The sequence below is a fragment of the Cyprinodon tularosa genome, unplaced genomic scaffold (assembly GCF_016077235.1).
Source record: "Cyprinodon tularosa strain WSP-4 unplaced genomic scaffold, ASM1607723v1 ctg304, whole genome shotgun sequence".
NCBI classification, from domain to species: Eukaryota; Metazoa; Chordata; class Actinopteri; order Cyprinodontiformes; family Cyprinodontidae; genus Cyprinodon; species Cyprinodon tularosa.
This window is the reverse complement of record NW_024039013.1, coordinates 299,595-320,083: the sequence shown is the minus strand read 5'-3', so window position 1 is coordinate 320,083 and position 20,489 is coordinate 299,595. Positions and strand designations below refer to the sequence as shown.

Here is a 20,489-nt window from a genome sequence, read left to right as displayed (position 1 = left end):
TCTCACAAGGAAGTCAGTTTTATTAGCGATTATAAGGACGTTTATTTATGCTCCCCAACGACTGCTAGATCAGTTTTCTATAAATGAACCTGCAGAGCATACTGCACCACTGTACCTTTAGCTGTTGAACCGTTGTTTCGTCCATCAAATTCTTGATAAAGAAGACTTCTTGGTTTTATTACTGTCATGTGTTTGCAGTCCATGACACAATCTCCAGTACTCTCAACAAAACAACCATAAAATGTAAAATTTAACATAACTTTGCTTTGCTTAGTATAAATACCAATCCTGCTCCACAACATCCAAATCCCCAGGTGTGGGTTCTCCCACTGGTTCATGGGGGATCATACATCAGATAGTAATTGGATATAATTGTGGCCTAAAGTTAGATCTGTTAGTGTGATCCCATTATCAGAAATGTTGAAGTTCTCTCAGAATGATGTTGCATGTCAACTAACTCTTTTTTGTCCTTTTTGTCTTTCTCTGTCTCCCTTTAGCCTCAGGGGATCGGCGAGCCCAGTGTCTACCATGCTGTGGTGGTCATTTTCCTGGAGTTTTTCGCATGGGGTCTTCTCACTACCCCGATGCTCTCGGTAAGCTCCAGAAACTGTTGCATAAGCTTTCTTAAAGTCCAGTACCCTTAGAGCTTTGTCTTATTTGGTCACATTAAGGATGCCTTGTGCCAATATTATGCTGCGTTCATAAGAACTGCTTTTTGAACATCTGGGCAATTTACATGCAAACTCTATATTGGACTCACGTCAAGGGGGGGGTCTAGAGGTACTCCAACGTCTTTGGACCGTCTGGTCCAGAACATCTTCAAGTGTCTTGAGCAGCTGCCACTGTGGTATCGACATACCTCAACTACGTCCAAAGCGTCAGACGCCCTGGTCAACGGAATAATTTGGGTTAATCCAAGCCATAATCTCAGCTCCTGCAGAGATGTTGGTGTAAAACTGTTAAATAATAATAATACATTTTATTTAACAGCACCTTTCTTGACACTCAAGGTCACTTTACAAATAATACAAAAAAAATAAATAAAAAGAGATGAAAATACAAAATACAGATACAGGAACATAAAAAACAAAAAACAATCATGGATAGGGAAAAGAGCAGTATATTCACAGATAAGCGAGCTGGAACAGATGGGTTTTGAGTCTGGCTTTGAATAAGGGGAGAGAGTCAATACTGCGGAGGTCGGGAGGAAGTGAGTTCCAGAGCTGGGGAGCAGAGCGGCTGAAGGCTCTGCTCCCCATGGTGACAAGTCGAGCTGGGGGTACAGTGAGGTGGATGGAGGAGGAGGATCTAAGGGAGCGGGAGGAGGTGGCAATGTGAAGGAGGTCTGACAGATATGGAGGAGCAAGGTTATGGATGGCTTTGAAAGTATAGAGAAGGATTTTAAATTGAATTCTGAATTGAACTGGGAGCCAATGGAGTTGGTGAAGAACAGGGGAAATATGATGGAAGGAGGGGGTTCTGGTGATGACACGAGCAGCTGAGTTCTGAAGAAGTTGAAGTTTATGGAGAGATTTATGAGGGAAGCCAAAAAGAAGAGAATTGCAATAATCAATACGGGAGGTGATGAGGCTGTGGATAAGGACAGAGGCAGTATGTGTGGTGAGGGAGGAACGGAGATGGTTAATGTTGCGAAGGTGGAAGTATGCAGACCTGGTAATTTTATTTATGTGAGACTGAAAGGAGAGGGAGGAGTCGAGGATGACACCCAGACTCTTGACCTGAGGGGAGGGGGAGACTAAGGAGTTGTCAATGGGTAGTGAGAAACTTTTGATTTTTGATAGGGTGGATTTAGTGGCAACGAGGAGGAGTTCTGTTTTATCACTGTTTAGTTTAAGGAAGTTTGAGGTGAACCAGTCTTTAATTTCAAGTAGGCAGTTAGTAAGGGACAAGGGGGGGAGTGAGGAAGTGGGTTTACTGGATAAATAAAGCTGGGTGTCATCCGCATAACAGTGAAAGTGAATGTTGAATTTCCGGAAAATACTGCCAAGGGGAAGAATGTAGGTGATGAAGAGGAGGGGGCCAAGAACTGAGCCTTAAGGAACACCAGAAGTGACAGGGGAAGGGTGCGAAGTGAAAGATTTGAGCTGAATAAACTGAGTGCGGTCGGAGAGATATGAGCGGAACCAGTCAAGAGGGATGTGAGAGATGCCAAGAGAGGATAATCTATTGAGGAGAATGGGATGAGAAATGGTATCAAAGGCTGCACTGAGATCGAGAAGGATGAGGATGGAGAGGAGTCCGGAGTCAGCAGCTATAAGGAGATCGTTTGTGATTTTTATTAGGGCAGTTTCAGTACTATGAGAGGGGCGGAAACCAGACTGGAAAGGCTCGTAAAGACTGTTGAGGGTAAGAAAGGTGTGGAGTTGAACAGACACAGTTTTTTCAAGTATTTTAGAGATAAAGGGAAGATTAGAAATGGGACAAAGATTATTAAAGTTAGTGGGATCAGAACCAGGTTTTTTCAGAATCGGGGAGACAGATGCAGTTTTGAAAAGTGAAGGAACAATACCAGAAGAGAGTGAGGAATGAATAATGGAAGTAATGAAGGGGAGGAGGGAGGTAAGACAGGTTTTGACCAGAGCTGTGGGGAGGGGGTCAAGATGAACAATGATATCTACATTTAAACTCTACTACAGGCATGCCCAAAATCGGTCCTCAAAGGCTGCTGTCTTGCAGGTTTTATGCTATGTTCAAACCGGACGCGCTTTGGGCAGCAACAAAGCACCTGCTGCTTCACTTTTGAAGCTTGTACATATAAAAGTCTGATGCATGAAGCGCGTCCAGTAAAGTGTGTCCAGATGCGTCTGATGCTTCTGCTGCTCCTGTGTTCAATGGCGAGTGTGGTTTTGCTATATTTGCTGTGATCAGTGGGTAGATAGTAGTTTTAATATGTTTTATGCTGTCACTGGGAATTCCCAGCAGCAGCTGGGTGGTTTCCACTACAGATGTAGTCTGGCTGGAAGTAGATGTTACTGTTTTTCATGTATGTGGTGCAAAATGTAGGTACCAGAATTATAAAAGCGTACATATTTTGCCAATAGATTTCAACATTTTAAGACAATTTAGACATTAAACTGTTTCAGTGATCATAGCGCTCTGCATCAGCAGCGCTGTCTGTCTTTGCGCTGTAGGATGCGCTGCAGGATGCGCTGCAGGACCTTTTCATGCACCTTGATGCAAGTCAACCATTGACTTTGCATGTAAACCTGCTGCTTCTACTGCTTCAATCCCATGCGGTGTGAATTTAGCATTAGAGTTTGCTTACCTTTGAACAGCTGATTCTTTTGATTGCAGTTAAACAAAAGCCTGTTAATCATCTACCAATGAAAATCAGCTGTGCTGGAGCAGGCAAAGCTGTAAACCTGCGGGATAGCAGCTCTCAAGGACCAACTTTGGGGAAGACTGCTGTACTAAGTTTACATAAAAATAAAAACAGCCTACAATTACCTTCATAAAATATCAAAAATTGGCAGCAAAATATGTTTGGTTTAAAATGCAGGTAAATGCTGGTTTACCACATAAAAATAAAAGCTTACATTCACTTCCAGTCACTATGAACGACTGTGAGAAATCCCAGAGAGCCTGATCAGCTTGAGAGATCTATCCCTGGATTCACAGTGATTCACTAATTCTTCTTTTGTTTGAATTGAAACTCTTGTAACATTTGTTATCATTGTGTCATTTTATCATGTAAATGGGAGATCAAAAAGCAATTTCGGCTTAAAATAAATAAATAATCCAGTCAAAAAATCGGCAGCACATATTAAGGATCATTTAAATTCATGTCAGAATGATCAGTGTAGGAATCAGTACTGGAAACCTGTATGGGTTGATCTCTATTACCGAGTTTGAAATCAGTGGTATTGAAAAGAAACACAGTAAAGATAGTTTGTGGTTTCCATCAAAAATAATCCCAATACAATATACTGATATTGATTATTTTGGGGGAAGTTCCAGGGCGTATTCATACTTTTGATGTGGCTCTATATCTCCATAAACCCCTCTTTCCCTAAAACGTAAGATAAAATCTAAAGCCTCCCGTGTTTTTGTTTTTTTCTCATTAGCCTAAAGGAATAATTGAATACAACTGATTGAATAAAATCAATTGCCAGAACCTTCTCGGACTTTGTTTTTTATCAATCTGAGTTTGTTTCCACAGATACTAAACAGAGAAATATGGATAGGACATCAGTTTTATTGTCAGTGCTCATACTTTATTGAAAAGGCTGGTCAGGGGGTTGCTGGCTTGTATTGTCAGCCCAGAGCACAGATGCAGCTCAGACAGCGCTCTCTCCACCGTGGGAGCAGCTGTGAGTGGCTTGATGTAGTGTTTGCTGCAGAAATTTCATAAGTTCCACTGAATAGAGGAATGAACCTACATGATCTCCTTGCTAGAACTGAATGTTCCTTTTAAACTGTTTTATAAATGACATGCCATGGGCTGTGCTCTATTGTATACCAGCTGGTCGGTTTAAGGTGTTCACTAGCATATTTCAGGACACTTTTCCAAATTCATTACCTCCCTTTTCCATCCAAATACTTTTTCCTTTTAATCACATCAGAAACCTGTATTTCAGAGTAAGTCTGAACATCTGTTTGCCATGTGATGTGAACCAGGCAGAGTGATGCAATGCATGCTTTCCTCTGGTGTCCATTTTAAAGGAGACAGCTCAGTGTTAATTATTTGCCTACACAATTGTTGGCTGAAGGGCTTTGCATTTTTGACAAATGTCCCGTCCGAGGATGAGAGGGACTGCTCCATTAGTATCCAAGAGCGACAGTTTTGACTAAACATTTCAGGCCTGAGTGTCTGTTGGGTATATGACTCCCAGAGGAAGAGAGGACTTGTCCCTTACTGTCATGAACAATAACCAGACTCTAGCTCGGCTTCAAATTAAACATGCCTCAGTCTGAGCTAAAGTGCTGTATTCCTACTCTGGTTTCACTGACATGAACAAGACTCGCTGTAGATTTTGAGCTTTAACCATTTCATCTCCATTTACTGTGTCAGAACTTTGAGTATGTGTATTTATGTGATTGTAACAGATGCACCAACCAGACATTTAGAACTCATGTCTGATCAAATGTTGTATTTTGCCTTTGCTCAGCAACACTAATTAAATATAGGACTCTTTTTAAACACCCACTGTAAAAGTCATTGAATGTTCTTGGCCCTAATGCTAAATTTAATTAAAAGCAAAGAATCATGGCGAAGACAAGAGGAATATTTTGTGTAATACCTCACATTTCAATTATAAGAAGATTTTAATTGGCTGTCGGATGAGTTGCTTTAAATCAGCTAACACTAACCCAGCCAGATTACACTATACTAGATTTAAAAGTCAATGGGTAGACAAACCCTACCATTATGTGCATCTTAAAACACCCCTGCTTTAGACCTTTATATCCCTCATTAATGTATTTATTCTAACTAAGCATGCTTTTAAATTCTCACTGTACAAACGCCGTGACCTTTATCCTTTAGACCGATGTTATTTATGAACATGTATGTAAAACCAAAAAGCAGCAATTATTCCTTCCCCTGTTAAACTAGGGTTACCATTAGACTATTGAGTGTGTTTGTGCCCATTTAACCTGCCTGCAATTATTGTTTTTAATAGATTAATATGGGCCAGTTTTTATATGTATTAGGACCACCTTGTGTACTGCCATGCTGCTGGCTTTTGGAAACTAGATTTTAAGACGAGCACAGTGTGACCTGATTGTATTTAGGAGTAGTGTGTTCACTTATTAAAACAAGATCACAATTTCTGTTTCAAGCAGAGTATCCTCCAAGTCCAATCAGCACTCGGTTTATCTGTTGTGAACTATTGTATACAGTTATATAAAATTCTTAAAATATTTAAGAATTCTGCATTTGAGATAGAAAAAAAAAAGGTTTTCGTTTTTCAATATGCTCTATTCCAGAACTTGTTGAAAAGTCTTAGTTTCTTAGTTTGCAAAATAATTGTTAGTTGCAGCCCTATTGTGAACACATTTGCTTTCATGACAGTTATCCTCCAATTTGGATATAACCACGGTAGATTTAAATCTTTTCTTTTAATAACACTTCTGTTTTTACACTCGAGTTTATACAAAGAGTTCAGTGGGGGAAAAAAAAGAAATTTTGTGCAGCTTTACTTAAGCAAACCAAACCAAAAAAAAATTTTTTTCGCATGATTAAATGCTGCTTTAATATACTTTGCTGCCTCTGTTATGGTTCAAAGATTTTGTCAAAACTACTTGGGTCACATTAAGGTTACAAAAATAAAAGGGTATAACCAGGCGGCAGGAACCAAAAAATTTACAGCCTTTCCTTTTTGAGAAATGAGTGCTGTCTAAATAAATACTGTCGGGATTGAGGAATAATAACACAGATAAGCTCCTCACCACTAGTAAAGACTAATTGACTTAGGCAAAGTTTATCTTTATGACTAATGTGAAGGAGATCAAATGTGAGCACCTGCAGCTAGCCCAGTATTTCAGCACCTAGAGTTGATGCAGAGCATTAAGATAGCCAAAGCAGACGGTTTTAAATAGCTAAACTATAATAAATTATCTCAGATCTCAGGTTTTATAAAAAATTTCTGCTGTAATTTTAAAGAGTTTACACACATTTTCTAACTTGTTAATGAAAAATATGACACACTTCTTGATACGATATAAAAGGGCTTGTTTTTAAGTATATATTGGATCATAACCTTAATGGAGCGAAATATCAAACACAGTTCAGTTTGATTGACAATTCATTGCTTGATGTTTACCCTTGTGTAGTTGCATATGTATGATTACAGTTATGTTATTTGGTACAGCCACTAGACTGTGTATGTGAGGTTGTTATATGCCACAAGCAAAGCCTTTTCATCAGAGTTCATCTGTGTCTGTTTTTTCTAGGTTTTACATCAGACATTCCCCCAACACACATTCCTGATGAATGGACTCATTCATGGCGTGAAGGTAATTACACAGACTGACCTCATGCTTTATCATTGGCATTTTATAGGTGATAAATGCATTTCACTGTTTATACAAACTAGCAATCCCTATGGGAATTGTTGCTGGTTGGTTGTGAAAATATAAAACTATATAGGCCATTTATACATCAAGACAGTATAATTCTGATATTGATATAAACTATATAAAAATCAGCCCAGAAAGTTCCCAACAGATGATGTAAAAATGTGTGAATAATTGTTTTCTAGTTTATTTCACATCTTTTATTTTTCAAAAACATATCTAAAATGTAATAACCGAAGAGTCTCAGATTTAGAACAGTTTCTTTTGGAGCTCTAAATTGAACAGATTAAATGGAAAAATGCCTTTAACAAGGTAATGATCTCTTCTGTATTTTTCTTATTCCTTCAGTTTGTGAAGGGCCGTACATGTCGTGGACAGTCCTCGTGTACCTGACAGTTTCTGACATTTCTTTATTTTTTTATGACTAACTGTCATATGACTAAGAAGAGAAGCGCACATAATCTGAAAGATTATGTTTACAATTCACTATAATAAATCGTCCAACAACTTATAAGTCACTTTGAAAACACAACCTACGGTCAGCAGCTAATTCAGAAACATTAGCTTCTTGCTGACGCTGTAGGTAGAGCTCTTTTGTTTTATCATCCTGTTAAGATTTCTTCCCTTCTCTCTCACACATGGCACAGCTTCCTCCTGCTCCAGCCTTGATTTACACCGCCGTGTTTGTTAATAGAAGCTTGGTTTATTGCATTTCTTATCCTTAGTCAAACAAAACACATCCCAGCCCTGTTTTTTTTTTCTTATCTGAACGTTGAAAACACTATTAAACTTTTTAATCATCACAAAAATCAATCGCTTCACAAACCCCCATAATAAGACTGGACAACTCCCCGTCATTGGTGACAAACTCTTGCTCTGCTCTTTACTGTGTGTCTTAATTGTAAGCTGGAAGACGAGCTGTTGCTTATTAGCATTGTGTGTTCTACGCAACATTCTTTTTCTAATTCATTAGACTCTAAAATCAGAAACAAATATGTGTGAGGGCTTAAGCTGGGTACGGGTTGCTGCTTGGACACCTTATATATTGTCTGTGGTTAACATCATCGCTCATGTAGCCAATATGTTGCGGTCCTTTCTGTTTGGCTTAAATAAACTGAGGTTCAGTCAGTGACGCATGCTGTAATTTTATCCACATACCATAAAACCGTTTAGAATAAAATTGACATAACCTATATGTATTGACATTAAATAATTTTCCAGCCCTATATTACTCAGATGCTAGCAACCTTTCCTGTTTATGTTGTGCATTGACCGATGACCTTCGATGATTGCTTAATTATTGATAGCGTCCACCCTTAAATGCAGCTGTTCTCTCTTGCTCTCAGAGTAACACGCCAGAGAGGTTGGAGAAGTTTAAAGCTGAGTTTTAGTCACCAAGACTGGATGCATCAAAGCCACAGGTGTCAAACTGCAGATCTGGAGAGCCAGTGGTTTGCAGCCTTAGAGGCAGCACTACATTTTTACCCTAAATGTACAGAATGAATACTGCTCTATACCACATTCTGTGAAACTGGCTCAATGTCAAGGGGAAATTCAGCCTTTTATTTGTTGTAGATACATCTGAAATTTGCAGGACCCCCAATGATTCAAGTTTCACAGCCTTGATTTAAACTGATGGGGTGAGCAATGAGCTCATCTAAAACCCCAGAGGATCATACTTCAAAATGCCCACATCCAAAATGCTGCCTGTAGCAAGAATGCAATGCTGATCTTTATCCCGAATATTATTTCCACACAGTGATACATGGTTATAGCAACACCATGATTCAATCCGATTCAGTTTATTTATATAGCACCAATTCACAACCCATGTCATCTCAAGGCACTTTACAATTCAACCAGATCATACAGTTAAATTGATGATGAGTTAAGTTTTCTTCCCAGCAGAGATGTGGAAGCTTATTACAGTGAATTAAACAATATTTCCTCAATGAAACGGACCTGATTTTGATGAATGTATTTGAATGGTTAAAGTCCAGACCTGACCCCAGTTTAAAAGTCAGGTTTCTCACCAACATATTTCAGCGTAACACAGCGCTATGCTCTAAAAGGTCACTGTTATGCTTTAAATCAGATGGCTCATTTTTTATCAGCTTTACGGCCCTTTGACTGACATCTGGGCTTCCTCCCACCGCATTTCAGCACGGACACTAGTCAGGCGGAAACTTTTAGAATTACAATGGAAATATTTCTATACCCTGACGTTTAATGAGTGTTACAGCCAGGAAAACTGTTTTTAGACACATTTACCTCCTTATTTGCACATATAAATGAAGAAGGCACTATGAAAATGAGAACCCCCACACCATTGAGGCTATAATCAGCTCCCAGAGGCAGGCAAACACACTGCAGCAGTGAAAAGAATGGCTGGCAAAAAGCATACAGAGATAGATGAGGCACACCCTGAAAACACCGTTAACTGCATAAAACTATGTTCTGCATTGAATTGAGACATAAGGTTAAATTGTTTAAAAAGAAAAAAGATTGACTAAAAACTGTTTCAATTCATAAGTATTCCCCACTTTGTGTTGGTTTTCTTAAAAAACAAGCACTACTAATCTACATTACAAAAATTGAGAGAAGGGCAAACCTCAAGACATGAACCTTTTTGCAAAGGAACTACTAATTAATTTCGTTGAGCCTTTTGGAGGGTTTGCTAAGACTTTAAAAACACCCTGTTCAACATGAGCTGTATGCAGCCTCAAATAACACACTGGTTCCAAAGCAGATCAAACAGCAGCTTAATTAAAGCACCTGTAAGTTTGAAGCCCTTACAGCATAAAATGTGGGGCAAGCAGTTTCAGGGTGATGTATTTAAATACTCCCCATTTGTTTACTAAAAATACAGACCACTTGTAGCAAATAATCATGTGAATAAATATAGTCTAGTCAGAGTATTTATGAGAAAATCTACCAGTGACTGTCAATGGTAATGAAAAGGCTTACTCTTAGGCCTGGTTATAATCCCACAGCAGTGCATCGTAGTGGGCGTGTCGCAGATATTTTAGATTTATGCCCAATATTGAAGTGTGGTCTGCGCTATGTTTATTCCCTGCTGAAATGCAAGAGGGACAATCACAAACTAGCTGTGGGTCCAAATATGGCAGAGGAAGTGGAAAAACTCCAGGGGCAAGTTTGTGCGACATTAGGGTGAAAAACAGCAAAGATCCAGGTGGAAGAAAAGCGTCCCAGCGTTCTCGCATTCTATTCTAGGTGGTCCATCTTCACAAGTCGTTTTCCACAATGGTTGGTCATACAAAAAAAAACAAGCCGGTAAGGTATCAAACAGGAAATATGCATTATGTAGAGCGGATGTAGAATTGACCAATCAGAGGCCTCCTGTCTGCGGCACTGACTGCGGTCACCTACAATTTTGGAGAGGGGCAGAACAGTGTTTGCGGAGGGGGTGGGGGCACATTTGCGTTCACTGCGACACACATGACCTGGTTTCTGAGTATAAATCAGCTTTAGAAACTCTTCAGTTTTCCAAATTAAATTTAGTATTATTTTATTTGATGTTTTTTAGCCTGCATGAACACTGTATTTATCAGCATAAAGTTTTGTAGATTTTTCTCTTCACTTTGACAGAACAATCCAGCCAACCTTAACTATTTCCTTGGTCATATCCAGGAGTTTGGGTCCTGCTGTTCCATTTGCTGACCCATCTCTCCCAAACTCTCTGTATTTTTCAGGGCCTGTTATCATTTTTGAGTGCTCCTCTGATTGGAGCATTGTCAGACGTTTGGGGGCGCAAGTCCTTCTTGCTGCTAACGGTCTTCTTCACATGTGCACCCATTCCTCTGATGAAGATCAGCCCATGGTAAGAGGCTAATAAGGACATTACAGCAGCAGAGGTTAAAATGCCAACCTTTCCGGATTCCTTTCATGAGAGCTTATGTGTGCTCTCTTCTTTTAGGTGGTATTTTGCAGTCATCTCCATGTCTGGCGTCTTTGCCGTCACCTTCTCTGTGATCTTTGCTTATGTGGCAGACATCACGCAAGAGCATGAGAGGAGCACAGCATATGGCTTGGTGAGAAAACGGTTTAATAAACGCTTATGGTTCTGATAAGCTGCCACCTGCTGTTCTTTAAACTCTCTTTCATTGTTTCTCCAGGTATCTGCCACCTTTGCAGCCAGCCTTGTTACCAGTCCAGCCATCGGGGCCTATCTGTCTACTACCTACGGTGACACGTTGGTGGTGATCTTAGCCACAGCCATCGCCCTGCTGGACATCTGCTTCATACTAGTGGCTGTACCAGAGTCTCTGCCAGAGAAAATGAGGCCCGCCTCGTGGGGAGCTCCCATCTCTTGGGAGCAGGCGGACCCCTTTGCCGTAAGAACTGTCAATTTTACAAAGATAACTCATCTAAGGTTCTAATGCATCTTGAAATCTCTCGATCCAAATATAGCAAATCAGTAAGGACTCTTTTGCCAGAACAGAGGTTCATCAGCAGTCTCCATAATGCTTCTCCTGTCTGCTTCTTTGTTGTTTATCAAGCAAAGGGAGTTTGCAAGATTCTTAGACTAATAATAATACTCATTATTTTTGATGGGTTTCTCTTTAAATTTGATGCTTATTTCCTTATTTGCTAACCAAAGCTGGATTCATCAGCGCTCTAGATTTTTACTTTTTTTTGTACTTAATATCTGAATAGATATGTTTGCACAAATCTTTTTTTTTCTGTTACTCTAATTATTAACATGAGGTGGACCTGTGGTTCCTAAACCTGGTACAAAACTGGTATTTGTTTTAACAGACTAAAAAAGAAAAAACATTGCTGACAAAACTCTACCATCAGTACCAGCATTTCAATGCAGGTGGCTAAAGTTTTATTTCTTAGCTCAGCATTTTAGATTTAGAAAGGAAGTTATTTTATTTTATGTCAGATCCAAAAAAACAATTGAATATTGTAGACCTCTACTAGTCCAAAATATGCAAGGTAACTTTCAACCTTTGGTTTCCTGTGGGACCTCAAGATGTTAAGACCTGATCACTTTTCGAGCTTTTAAATGTTGATACGTCGTGTTTTAAATTTATAAAAAGGAAAAAGATGAGATGGTATGTTGAACTATTTTGTATTGAATTGTTTTTTTTTATTTCTCTTTTAGTCTTTGCGTAAAGTAGGCCAGGACTCTACGGTTCTCCTCATCTGTATCACAGTGTTTCTGTCCTACCTCCCTGAAGCTGGACAGTACTCCAGCTTCTTCCTCTATCTCAGACAGGTAACAGTTCACACTTTCTTCATGAACTTTTCTTGTATTTAGAAAAAAATATATATTGTTTAAAAATTAACCGCTTATTATGTAACTCACCCTTTTGCTAAAGAAAATGCTTCTTCAAGGGATTTTTGCAGCAAATACTTTAAGGTCACTTGAGTTTAAGTTTGAGGCTACAGTGTTTTTTTTTTTAAGTTTCAGAAAAGACTAAGGTTTGAAGACCCGGCTAAAAACACCAGGAATCCCCAGCTCTGGTAAGTGCCTGGGAATACATAAAATACAGGATGAAGTATGGGGGGAAAAAATGGTGGGTTGAGAGCAGTGCAAGCCTTCAACCCACCATTTTTTTCCCATAGTACATCCTGGTTTTATGTATTCCCAGGCTCTTACCAGAGCTGTTATATGCACAAACTTTTATAGAAAACATTGGAGTCGGAAATAATCCCTGCATAGTCTGCATCATAATAATAACAATAATAGAACTTTATTGATCTCACATTGGAAAAAATGACCTCTGCATTTAACCCATCCTCTTAGGGAGTAGTGGGCTGCAGTTGTGTGGTTCCCGGGGGTCTTGCTCAGGAACCCAGAGTGGAGGCTGTGGGGATTTAATCGGGTACTTGGCAACCTTCTCAAAGCGCACTGCTCTAACTACTAGGCCAACACTCCCCATAAACAAATCTTTAGGGAATATGGCTGCCGATTGTTGTTTTTGTTTATTACTGACATTGTCTGCTGATTTAAGGTCACAATGCACCTTTTTTTTAATTAAAAAAACATTTATCTTGCCCGTTTAACAACACAAACATTTTTTAACTACATATTAGAGGGCTATCAAATATAAATGTTGAATGTTTAGAAACCTGGGCTGGTTGCTATGCTCTAAATATAAAAGTAATTTGATAATTTTTTATTTAAAAAAAGGAGTGTTTCAATTTCCAGACTTTATTTAACATATAAGAAATATATTTATAAAACTTGCACAAGCTTTTTACAATGCTTTCTATTTACCTGACTTCTATTTGGATTCAAGTCATTAAATATCATAAAGATGTTCTTGAGGTCCGGTCCACACATCTGTGGTTGCAGATGTATAAGGTGGACCTGATCCCACAGTGAAAACCCACTGCTAAATCAGACACCAGCTTTAGGATGGTGGAACACAATGTCAAGTCCAGATTGTTTACGATCAATAAAATGTATATGTTGGGATTGGTCACACATTTGGATATGGAAAATTCTGGAAATCCAGATCAGATCACTTTATTTACCTGCTGTGCTCTGCGGCCCGCTTCTGGTCCCACCTCACTGTTTTACGCGCTGTAGAGAGGATCACCGGAATGATAATGAGGCCTACTTCTGTGTTGCCATACAACCTGTGAAGCAATTTTGGGGGTCTGACTTCATCCTAATGAAAAAATCAGGAACTCCTCTGAAATATAAAAATCAACTGCTGCTGTTTTTTACTGAAAATGCCATCTTTAATGCCATTCACAAAAGAAAGACTTAAATATTTAATATGAATAGTTATTTTCCCCCAATAGTGTCAATTTATGTATTAGAACCTACAAGAGTACAAAATAAGTTATTCAAAATATATATTTTTATATAAAAAAGTAATTGTGTCCAGCATAAGACTGTATTGCTGAGGGGGGAAAAAGTCAACTAGAATTGAGCCAATCATGAGTCCAGCTTTAAAGGAAAACAGATGCAATATTTATTTTAAATTATCATTTTATCTTTGTTTGCCCAGTTTAAATTTTATTCAAGTAATTATTAACAGTCGGAAGCTTAATTGATCTGCAGCATAGCAAAGGTGCTTTCCAAAGGAAGATTTCCTCAAGCATTTATTCAGAGGAAAGTCGTTAAAGATGTAAAGCCAGAGGGTTTTCCTCACTCTGAGAAAGATGTGGAGTAAAACTTGCACTTTTAAAAAGATAATTTCATTCAAACTGTGTTCTTCAGCCCCTCTTACAGCGTTCACCGGATTGGTTTCGATTCACTTCATCTTTATGCGTCTAAATAAACTGAATTGAATTGAATTAGGCTCAGATTTTTCCCTAAGATTATCATGTTAAAGTCTTTTAATGAGAAACATGTCTCTTAAAGCCTCATACTCCTACTTGCTTATTAAATTCAGAATAGCTGGAGGTATAAATCCAACCCCCTAAGGCCAGACAACACACTTTTACTAAGGTTCCTTTCAGGTCAGCAGGGATGATTTGCTAAGCAGCCCATTTCAGTGCCTGAATAAAATGCCGCCTCATTAGGGTGGATTTACCAACAGCCCTGCAGCAAAAAGCCCACGTAGTCAAAAACACAGGAACAGCATTTATAGATTTGTAGTCTTTGCAGTTTGGACCAGCTAACAATTTTCTGCTCAAGTGGCTGCAGGTTTTTTATTTTTTTTGCATTGTGTTTGAATGATTGGTAAACAGATGAAGATCAGAATGAACCAGTTCAGCAGGTCCAACATGTTCCTGCCATCCTAGCAGCAAAAGCATTGTAACACTGCCCTTCTTTCTATCTGCAGCATTCAGCTAAAATTACCCCTCACACATCATGTCCCCTTGAACCTCTTTGTCCTTCTTCCATTGTCAAAGCTTACAAACTCCTCACATTACCTTCAGTAATGGCCTGAATGCTTCTGGTGCATAAAGAGAAGTCGTTTTCCAGAAAAAGGAAGTGGGACACGAAACTTGTAGACAAAATATCAGTTGCCAGTCCCTTTGTTTTTGTGTTTTGGGTGGTAAATGTGTGCAGGTTTAGTGTTGATGCATGCTTGTGAGCGTCTGTCTTGTCCTAACCTGTTAACTGAATGTGTTCCTCTTCTCAGGTCATAGGGTTCACCTCTGAGACGGTGGCTGCCTTCATTGCAGTTGTAGGGATCCTCTCCATATTGGCTCAGGTATACAGTTGTAATGAGATTCTCAACATTTTTACCTTTCTTTGTTTGTATTTCATGCGGTTTCATGGTTTTTGTGTAAAATGCCATATGATTGTCAGTTAGAGTCAGTTAGAGCCCATCTCTGTATGCTGAAATTATTCTTCAAGGCCATGGAATCAAAATAGGTCAATCAAGATACTATTTTCAGTCTCAAGGAGTGAAATTGAAATATTTGCATTATTATTGTCTAAATAAATAGGTTAGTTTCCAATTGAGGATGTTTTTTTGCCATTTGTTCTCCTCAGACGGTGGTGTTGGGGATCCTGATGCGCTCTATAGGGAATAAAAACACCATCCTGCTCGGCCTCGGCTTCCAGATCCTCCAGCTGGCCTGGTATGGCTTTGGCTCCCAGCCTTGGTAAGTGGACCACTCTGCCTACACTGTCTCAAACATCGGAGCAGCTTCTAACTCTGTTTAGAACAATGCAGAGGTCAGAGAATTAGGTTGGATTGGATTCAAGATGGTGGACCGTGTAATTCAGCTCATAAATTCATTACTCTTCACCTGATGCTTAAACAATATGATTGCCCTAGACCAGGGGTCTTTAACGTTTTTTAGGCCAAGAACCGCTAAACTGACGGCTAGATGGAGCGGGGACCCCCTAATTATATATATATTGTATGAAATTGTGTTATATCAAACTGGTCCTATTGTCACTCTATTACACATGGAAAATGAAATTAAAGTAATTTCACCCTGGGATTATTAAAGTAATTCTGATTTTTATTCCTCGTTGATGGGACAAGTGTTGTTAATGAAACAGTGCCCAGCTTGACCTCTGGTACTTAGATGAACCATTATACATTTGGTCCAAATTAATTCTAGCAAAATTCTTAAAGGGGTCATAGAATGAATCTATGGGGTATTTGGTGCAGGTTCTTAAGGTCTCTGAATAGGGTGTGTAACATTGGTTGGGCTGAAAATGGCATATCTGCTGTTCTATGCGCCATGATGCAAGCCTGGTTAAAAGCCCTAGAATGAAACAACAGCTTTTCTTCCTTTTATGGTATGCTCATGAATATTTAGATGAGCTGTGCGCTGATTGGTTGGTTTACAACGAGCAAAGACGCATCAAAGCAACAAGAGCTCACTCACTGAAACATTAAATTTTTGATATGGTAGGGTGACCAGACGTCGTTTTTTTTTTTCGGACATGTCCTACTTTTCATACCTTAAAAAAAAATAAAATAATAAATTCCGGGGGAGATTTCAAAATCGTCCGGGATTTTGATCGACTACAGTGCAGCATGTAGCCGAAACACACTGGGTTTTCAAACCGAGCCGTCAGCTCCAGGGCTGGGAACCCCGGTGGACGAGGGCAGAGAGCCGGCGGGGGACGGAGCGACTGAACCCGACACGGTGATGGTAGTCTGGACACCGGCGGCCCCATGCTTCCCCAGCCTGCCTTACTGGCACCCACCCCCCTCCTCCGGCTGAGGACAGGTGGTTAATGGCACTCTGCTCTCCAGTGGGCTGGTCTGTATGTCAATCTTGGATAAAATACAGGCCAGAACCAAATAAGGCAACATCCTCGAGTTTACGTCAACTCGGGGCTTCGTTTGGATTCGCCCGTTTTATGGTGGACGTTTAGACTTGTGAGATTTGCAGAGAAAGGAGGTGTCGATGGGTTTGATCTTCTCTGTACGTCCATTTCACCCACTGAACTATCGTTATTCATCTATGACAATTTAAACTCCGTTTTGCATTCTGTAACCCCAATAATAATAATTGCATAAAGATTCATTTTTTTAAGCTTAATGAAAACTTAAACTAGGTAAAGCTATTTTACCTCCATATGTTTGAGGTCCTTGAGTCAGACAACCTGTGAAGGCAGGGGTAGAGTGGTATTATGATTTCTAAATGGCTGGTCTGTCAAGGAAATAGGAGTGGGTTAAATTAGCACAGAGGCTAAAAAGTAAGGAGAAAGAAGAAGAAAAACAAATATAGCAGCTTTGGGTATAGACAGATATTGATGCGATACGGTATCAGCAGGAATCATACATACTTTTATTATTTATTTGTTGTGTGGCATGTTAGAAGATGTTTGATCCAGTGATACTCAGAGTTAAAATAGTCAACAGCGGTGAGAGCAACTGACCCATTTATTGTTATTTCTCACATTATGCTTAAACAAAAGCAGATTTCATTTTAGATACCAGCTGATAAATTGCATTTCTTTTTTTTTCTGTGTGGCTGACAACCGGACAAATTTCCAATATTAGTATCGCATTGAGGAAGTAAGGAGTGACTAGAACGGGGGATTCAATGCCTGTAGCCAGTGTCCTGAACCCCTCTGATCCAGCTTCAGTACGCACATGGAAAATATCACTCAGACATTTCTACTGGCTTTATTCCAAGGTTTTCTCCGTCTTCACCATAATTATTCAGTTGAAAAGTAAACTGAATTTCAATGGTGATTCACTGTAAACTATACACATCAAAACAACTGCTTGAGATATATATATATATATATATATATATATATATATATATATATATATATATATATATATATATATATATATATATATATATATATATATAAATACTCTGTGTGTAAGTAACTACTAGTAATAACTATTAGTTATTACTAGTAGTAATAACTATTTAAATTGAGTTACTAAAATACTTAAAGTTTTCCATTGTATTCTAATTTAGTGACATACACCTTTACTTTTAGGGAAAAGGGAAGTTGGAGTCTCTTTTTAAACATAAGAAGTAGTACGTGGGTTCAGTTAATCAACAATATCAGATGTGAAAATAAAGGTGTTAAAATACTGAAGATGGTCAATTTGAGTGCAGTAAAAACCAACATTAAAAAAATATCACCTGCAATGTATAATATGTGAAGTATGCCTTTAAATGATAAAAAGGGCAGATAATAACGTTATTAAGTTAACTCTACTTTTATCTCTTCACCATTCACCTCATCTAGAGTCTAATGTACTTCTGCTGTTACTTCTGGTAGATCAAGGTTTAAAATGGCTGAAGTTTAACTTGTTAACTATTTAATAAGATCTTTGTTTAAACACTGACCAGTTATTTAAATTTAAACAATATCGTTTCCACCAACATTCTAGGATGGCTTAATGAGAATTTGCATGCAGGTTATAATGGTTATTACCTAATTATTGTATTTACCCAGATACACCACTAGAGGGAAGCATATTGTTAAAATTGGCATGCAGATTCTAATAAGCGAACAGCTGTGGTAATATTTGAATGTTTTTTTTTTTTTTTTTTTTTGAAACACCTGAGTGGTAAATCTTTCTGATTTAAAACTTAATTATTATTTCAGGTTGGGCCAAAAAAAAAAAAACAAACGCTGTTTTTCATGTTTAGTGTTTTTCTTGGTAATACGGTCTCTAGTTGTTTATGTCCTTAAATGGGAATAACTCCACTGAAAGTCAAACAATTGTTAAGACGATCCCCCCTTAATTCTAGAAAACACACCAGCAGACAGGTGTGTGCCACTTCCTTAAATAGAGGAGCCACCTGTGGAGTCTAGATGTTATTCTCTTGTTGTTTTGTTTTCTTTTTTTTAAATCTAAGAGACCATGTAGCTTTTCTGTAATAACTTGGTAACAATGAAGTAAGGAAGTTTTGTCCCCAAAACGACCTGCAGGATGATGTGGGCAGCTGGAGCCGTTGCAGCCATGTCCAGCATCACCTTCCCAGCCATCAGCGCCATTGTGTCCCGTAACGCAGACCCTGACCAGCAAGGTGAGCTTCACCACCCTGTCCTACCATGTAGTCAGAGATCTTAATGTCCCTCAAGTTATTTCTCTTGATAAACCATGTTTTATGCTTTTCTTGCCTTGTTTATTAGCAGTAGCCTTCAGCAGTTGTTTTCTTTCAGTTATTTATAGTTTCTTCAGTTTTACTTTGTGCAAAGTCACTCTCTGTATTTGCCCGCTCAGAGGAATGTTTTCCTGTTTGTTTTGCTACTGAATACTTCTCTATGAATTATTTAAATGTTTCCCGATGTCTCTGTTGTCAGAAGGCAGATATGTTTGACTTTCCTCCTGTCCTTGGCCTTGTTTACAGCAAATAACAGCAGCACTTGTTCTAATTTTCCAGTTAACACTCATGCTGGAAAATGCTTATAAGTAAACAAACAAACATTAATTCCTTCCCTGTTTAGATTTTAAAACTTACAATAAACCAAAAACTTGAAGAATACAGTGTTTTTACCGAGTCTGCAAATGTCTGGAATTTTATTTCTGTACTTTCCATGTCTGGATGAGTAGAGAAAATGAAGGAAAATTTCAGTGTTTTTAGACCTTATTAATCGTCCTTCAGTCAATGTTACCCTTCCTTCAGGGCGTTCTCCCTCCCTCCTTGTCCTCATTTTGCCATTTCTTTAGTGCAGAGATGCACCAATCCAATCCCAATACTTCTATTTTGATATCTGCTGTTGAACATGATAATTTTCCAATGCTAAGTCTGTTTACTTTAATGTAATCATAATAACTGCTGATTTTTTAAATGAGCTGTCATAAAGTCCATTCTTTAATTAAATATTATATATCTACATTTACACATGCATATTAAGAGGAGCATTGGCTCAGATTAGTTTAATGTCAGACACTGAAGTTATAGAGATGGTAAATCATGTTAAGAGGACAAATTTTATCCTGAAAAAAAATCAATGAAACTAGTGTTAAATAAAGGGTTAAATGTTTTTGCTGTTGAATAGATTTTTAACCAAACTTAGAATTGTTATAGAAATAGACTAAATGTATATCTGCCCATACCTGATTTAGAATTTCCTTAATATCAAGACAGTACAGATATTGATACTAGATCTGTTCCTTACTTCCTTGCTTCCTTCCTTCCTTAGTTTCCTTCCTTACTTACTTTGTTTGTTTCCTTTGGATCCTTACAGTAAGCATTAAAAATAGACCCTATAGTGGGATGAGTGTCTTTAGCTTGTGTTTTATTATGAGTTGTGTTTTGTTGTCTCTACAGGTGTTGTCCAGGGGATGATCACTGGCATTCGAGGTCTCTGTAACGGTTTAGGTCCGGCTCTTTACGGCTTTGTCTTCTACTTGTTCCATGTTGAGCTGACGGACTCAGAAGGCTCAGATAAAGGAGCCAAACCCAATATGGCCAACCCCACTGACGAGGTAAGCTGTGAATGAAAGAGTCTCTTGGCCTGGGGCCGGAAAAACCTCAGAAGAGAGATCAGGTGGAAGACTAGTATTATTCTGAGTGAGACTAATGCTTTATATGCATAATAGGTTATAAAGCTTTTTCCCACC

General features: G+C 38.6%; 1 protein-coding gene across 2 annotated transcripts in view; it reads left to right on the top strand.

The window, feature by feature from the left end:
* The window catches only part of mfsd14a2 (major facilitator superfamily domain containing 14A2), a 36,304-nt gene that overhangs the window by 12,292 nt on the left and 3,523 nt on the right, over positions 1-20,489 (top strand). The window contains exons 2-11 of one of the 2 annotated variants that reach the window (XR_005281386.1): positions 498-593; positions 6,916-6,978; positions 10,752-10,879; positions 10,976-11,090; positions 11,175-11,393; positions 12,170-12,283; positions 15,114-15,185; positions 15,470-15,582; positions 18,851-18,948; positions 20,197-20,461. Coding sequence is in view for 1 of the 2 variants with exons in the window: in XM_038291915.1 (XP_038147843.1) it covers positions 498-593; positions 6,916-6,978; positions 10,752-10,879; positions 10,976-11,090; positions 11,175-11,393; positions 12,170-12,283; positions 15,114-15,185; positions 15,470-15,582; positions 18,851-18,948; positions 20,197-20,354 (1,176 nt within the window). In the remaining variant the exon portion in view is untranslated. The remainder of the gene's footprint in view (positions 1-497; positions 594-6,915; positions 6,979-10,751; positions 10,880-10,975; positions 11,091-11,174; positions 11,394-12,169; positions 12,284-15,113; positions 15,186-15,469; positions 15,583-18,850; positions 18,949-20,196; positions 20,462-20,489) is intronic. The other variant, XM_038291915.1, reaches the window with a different exon arrangement.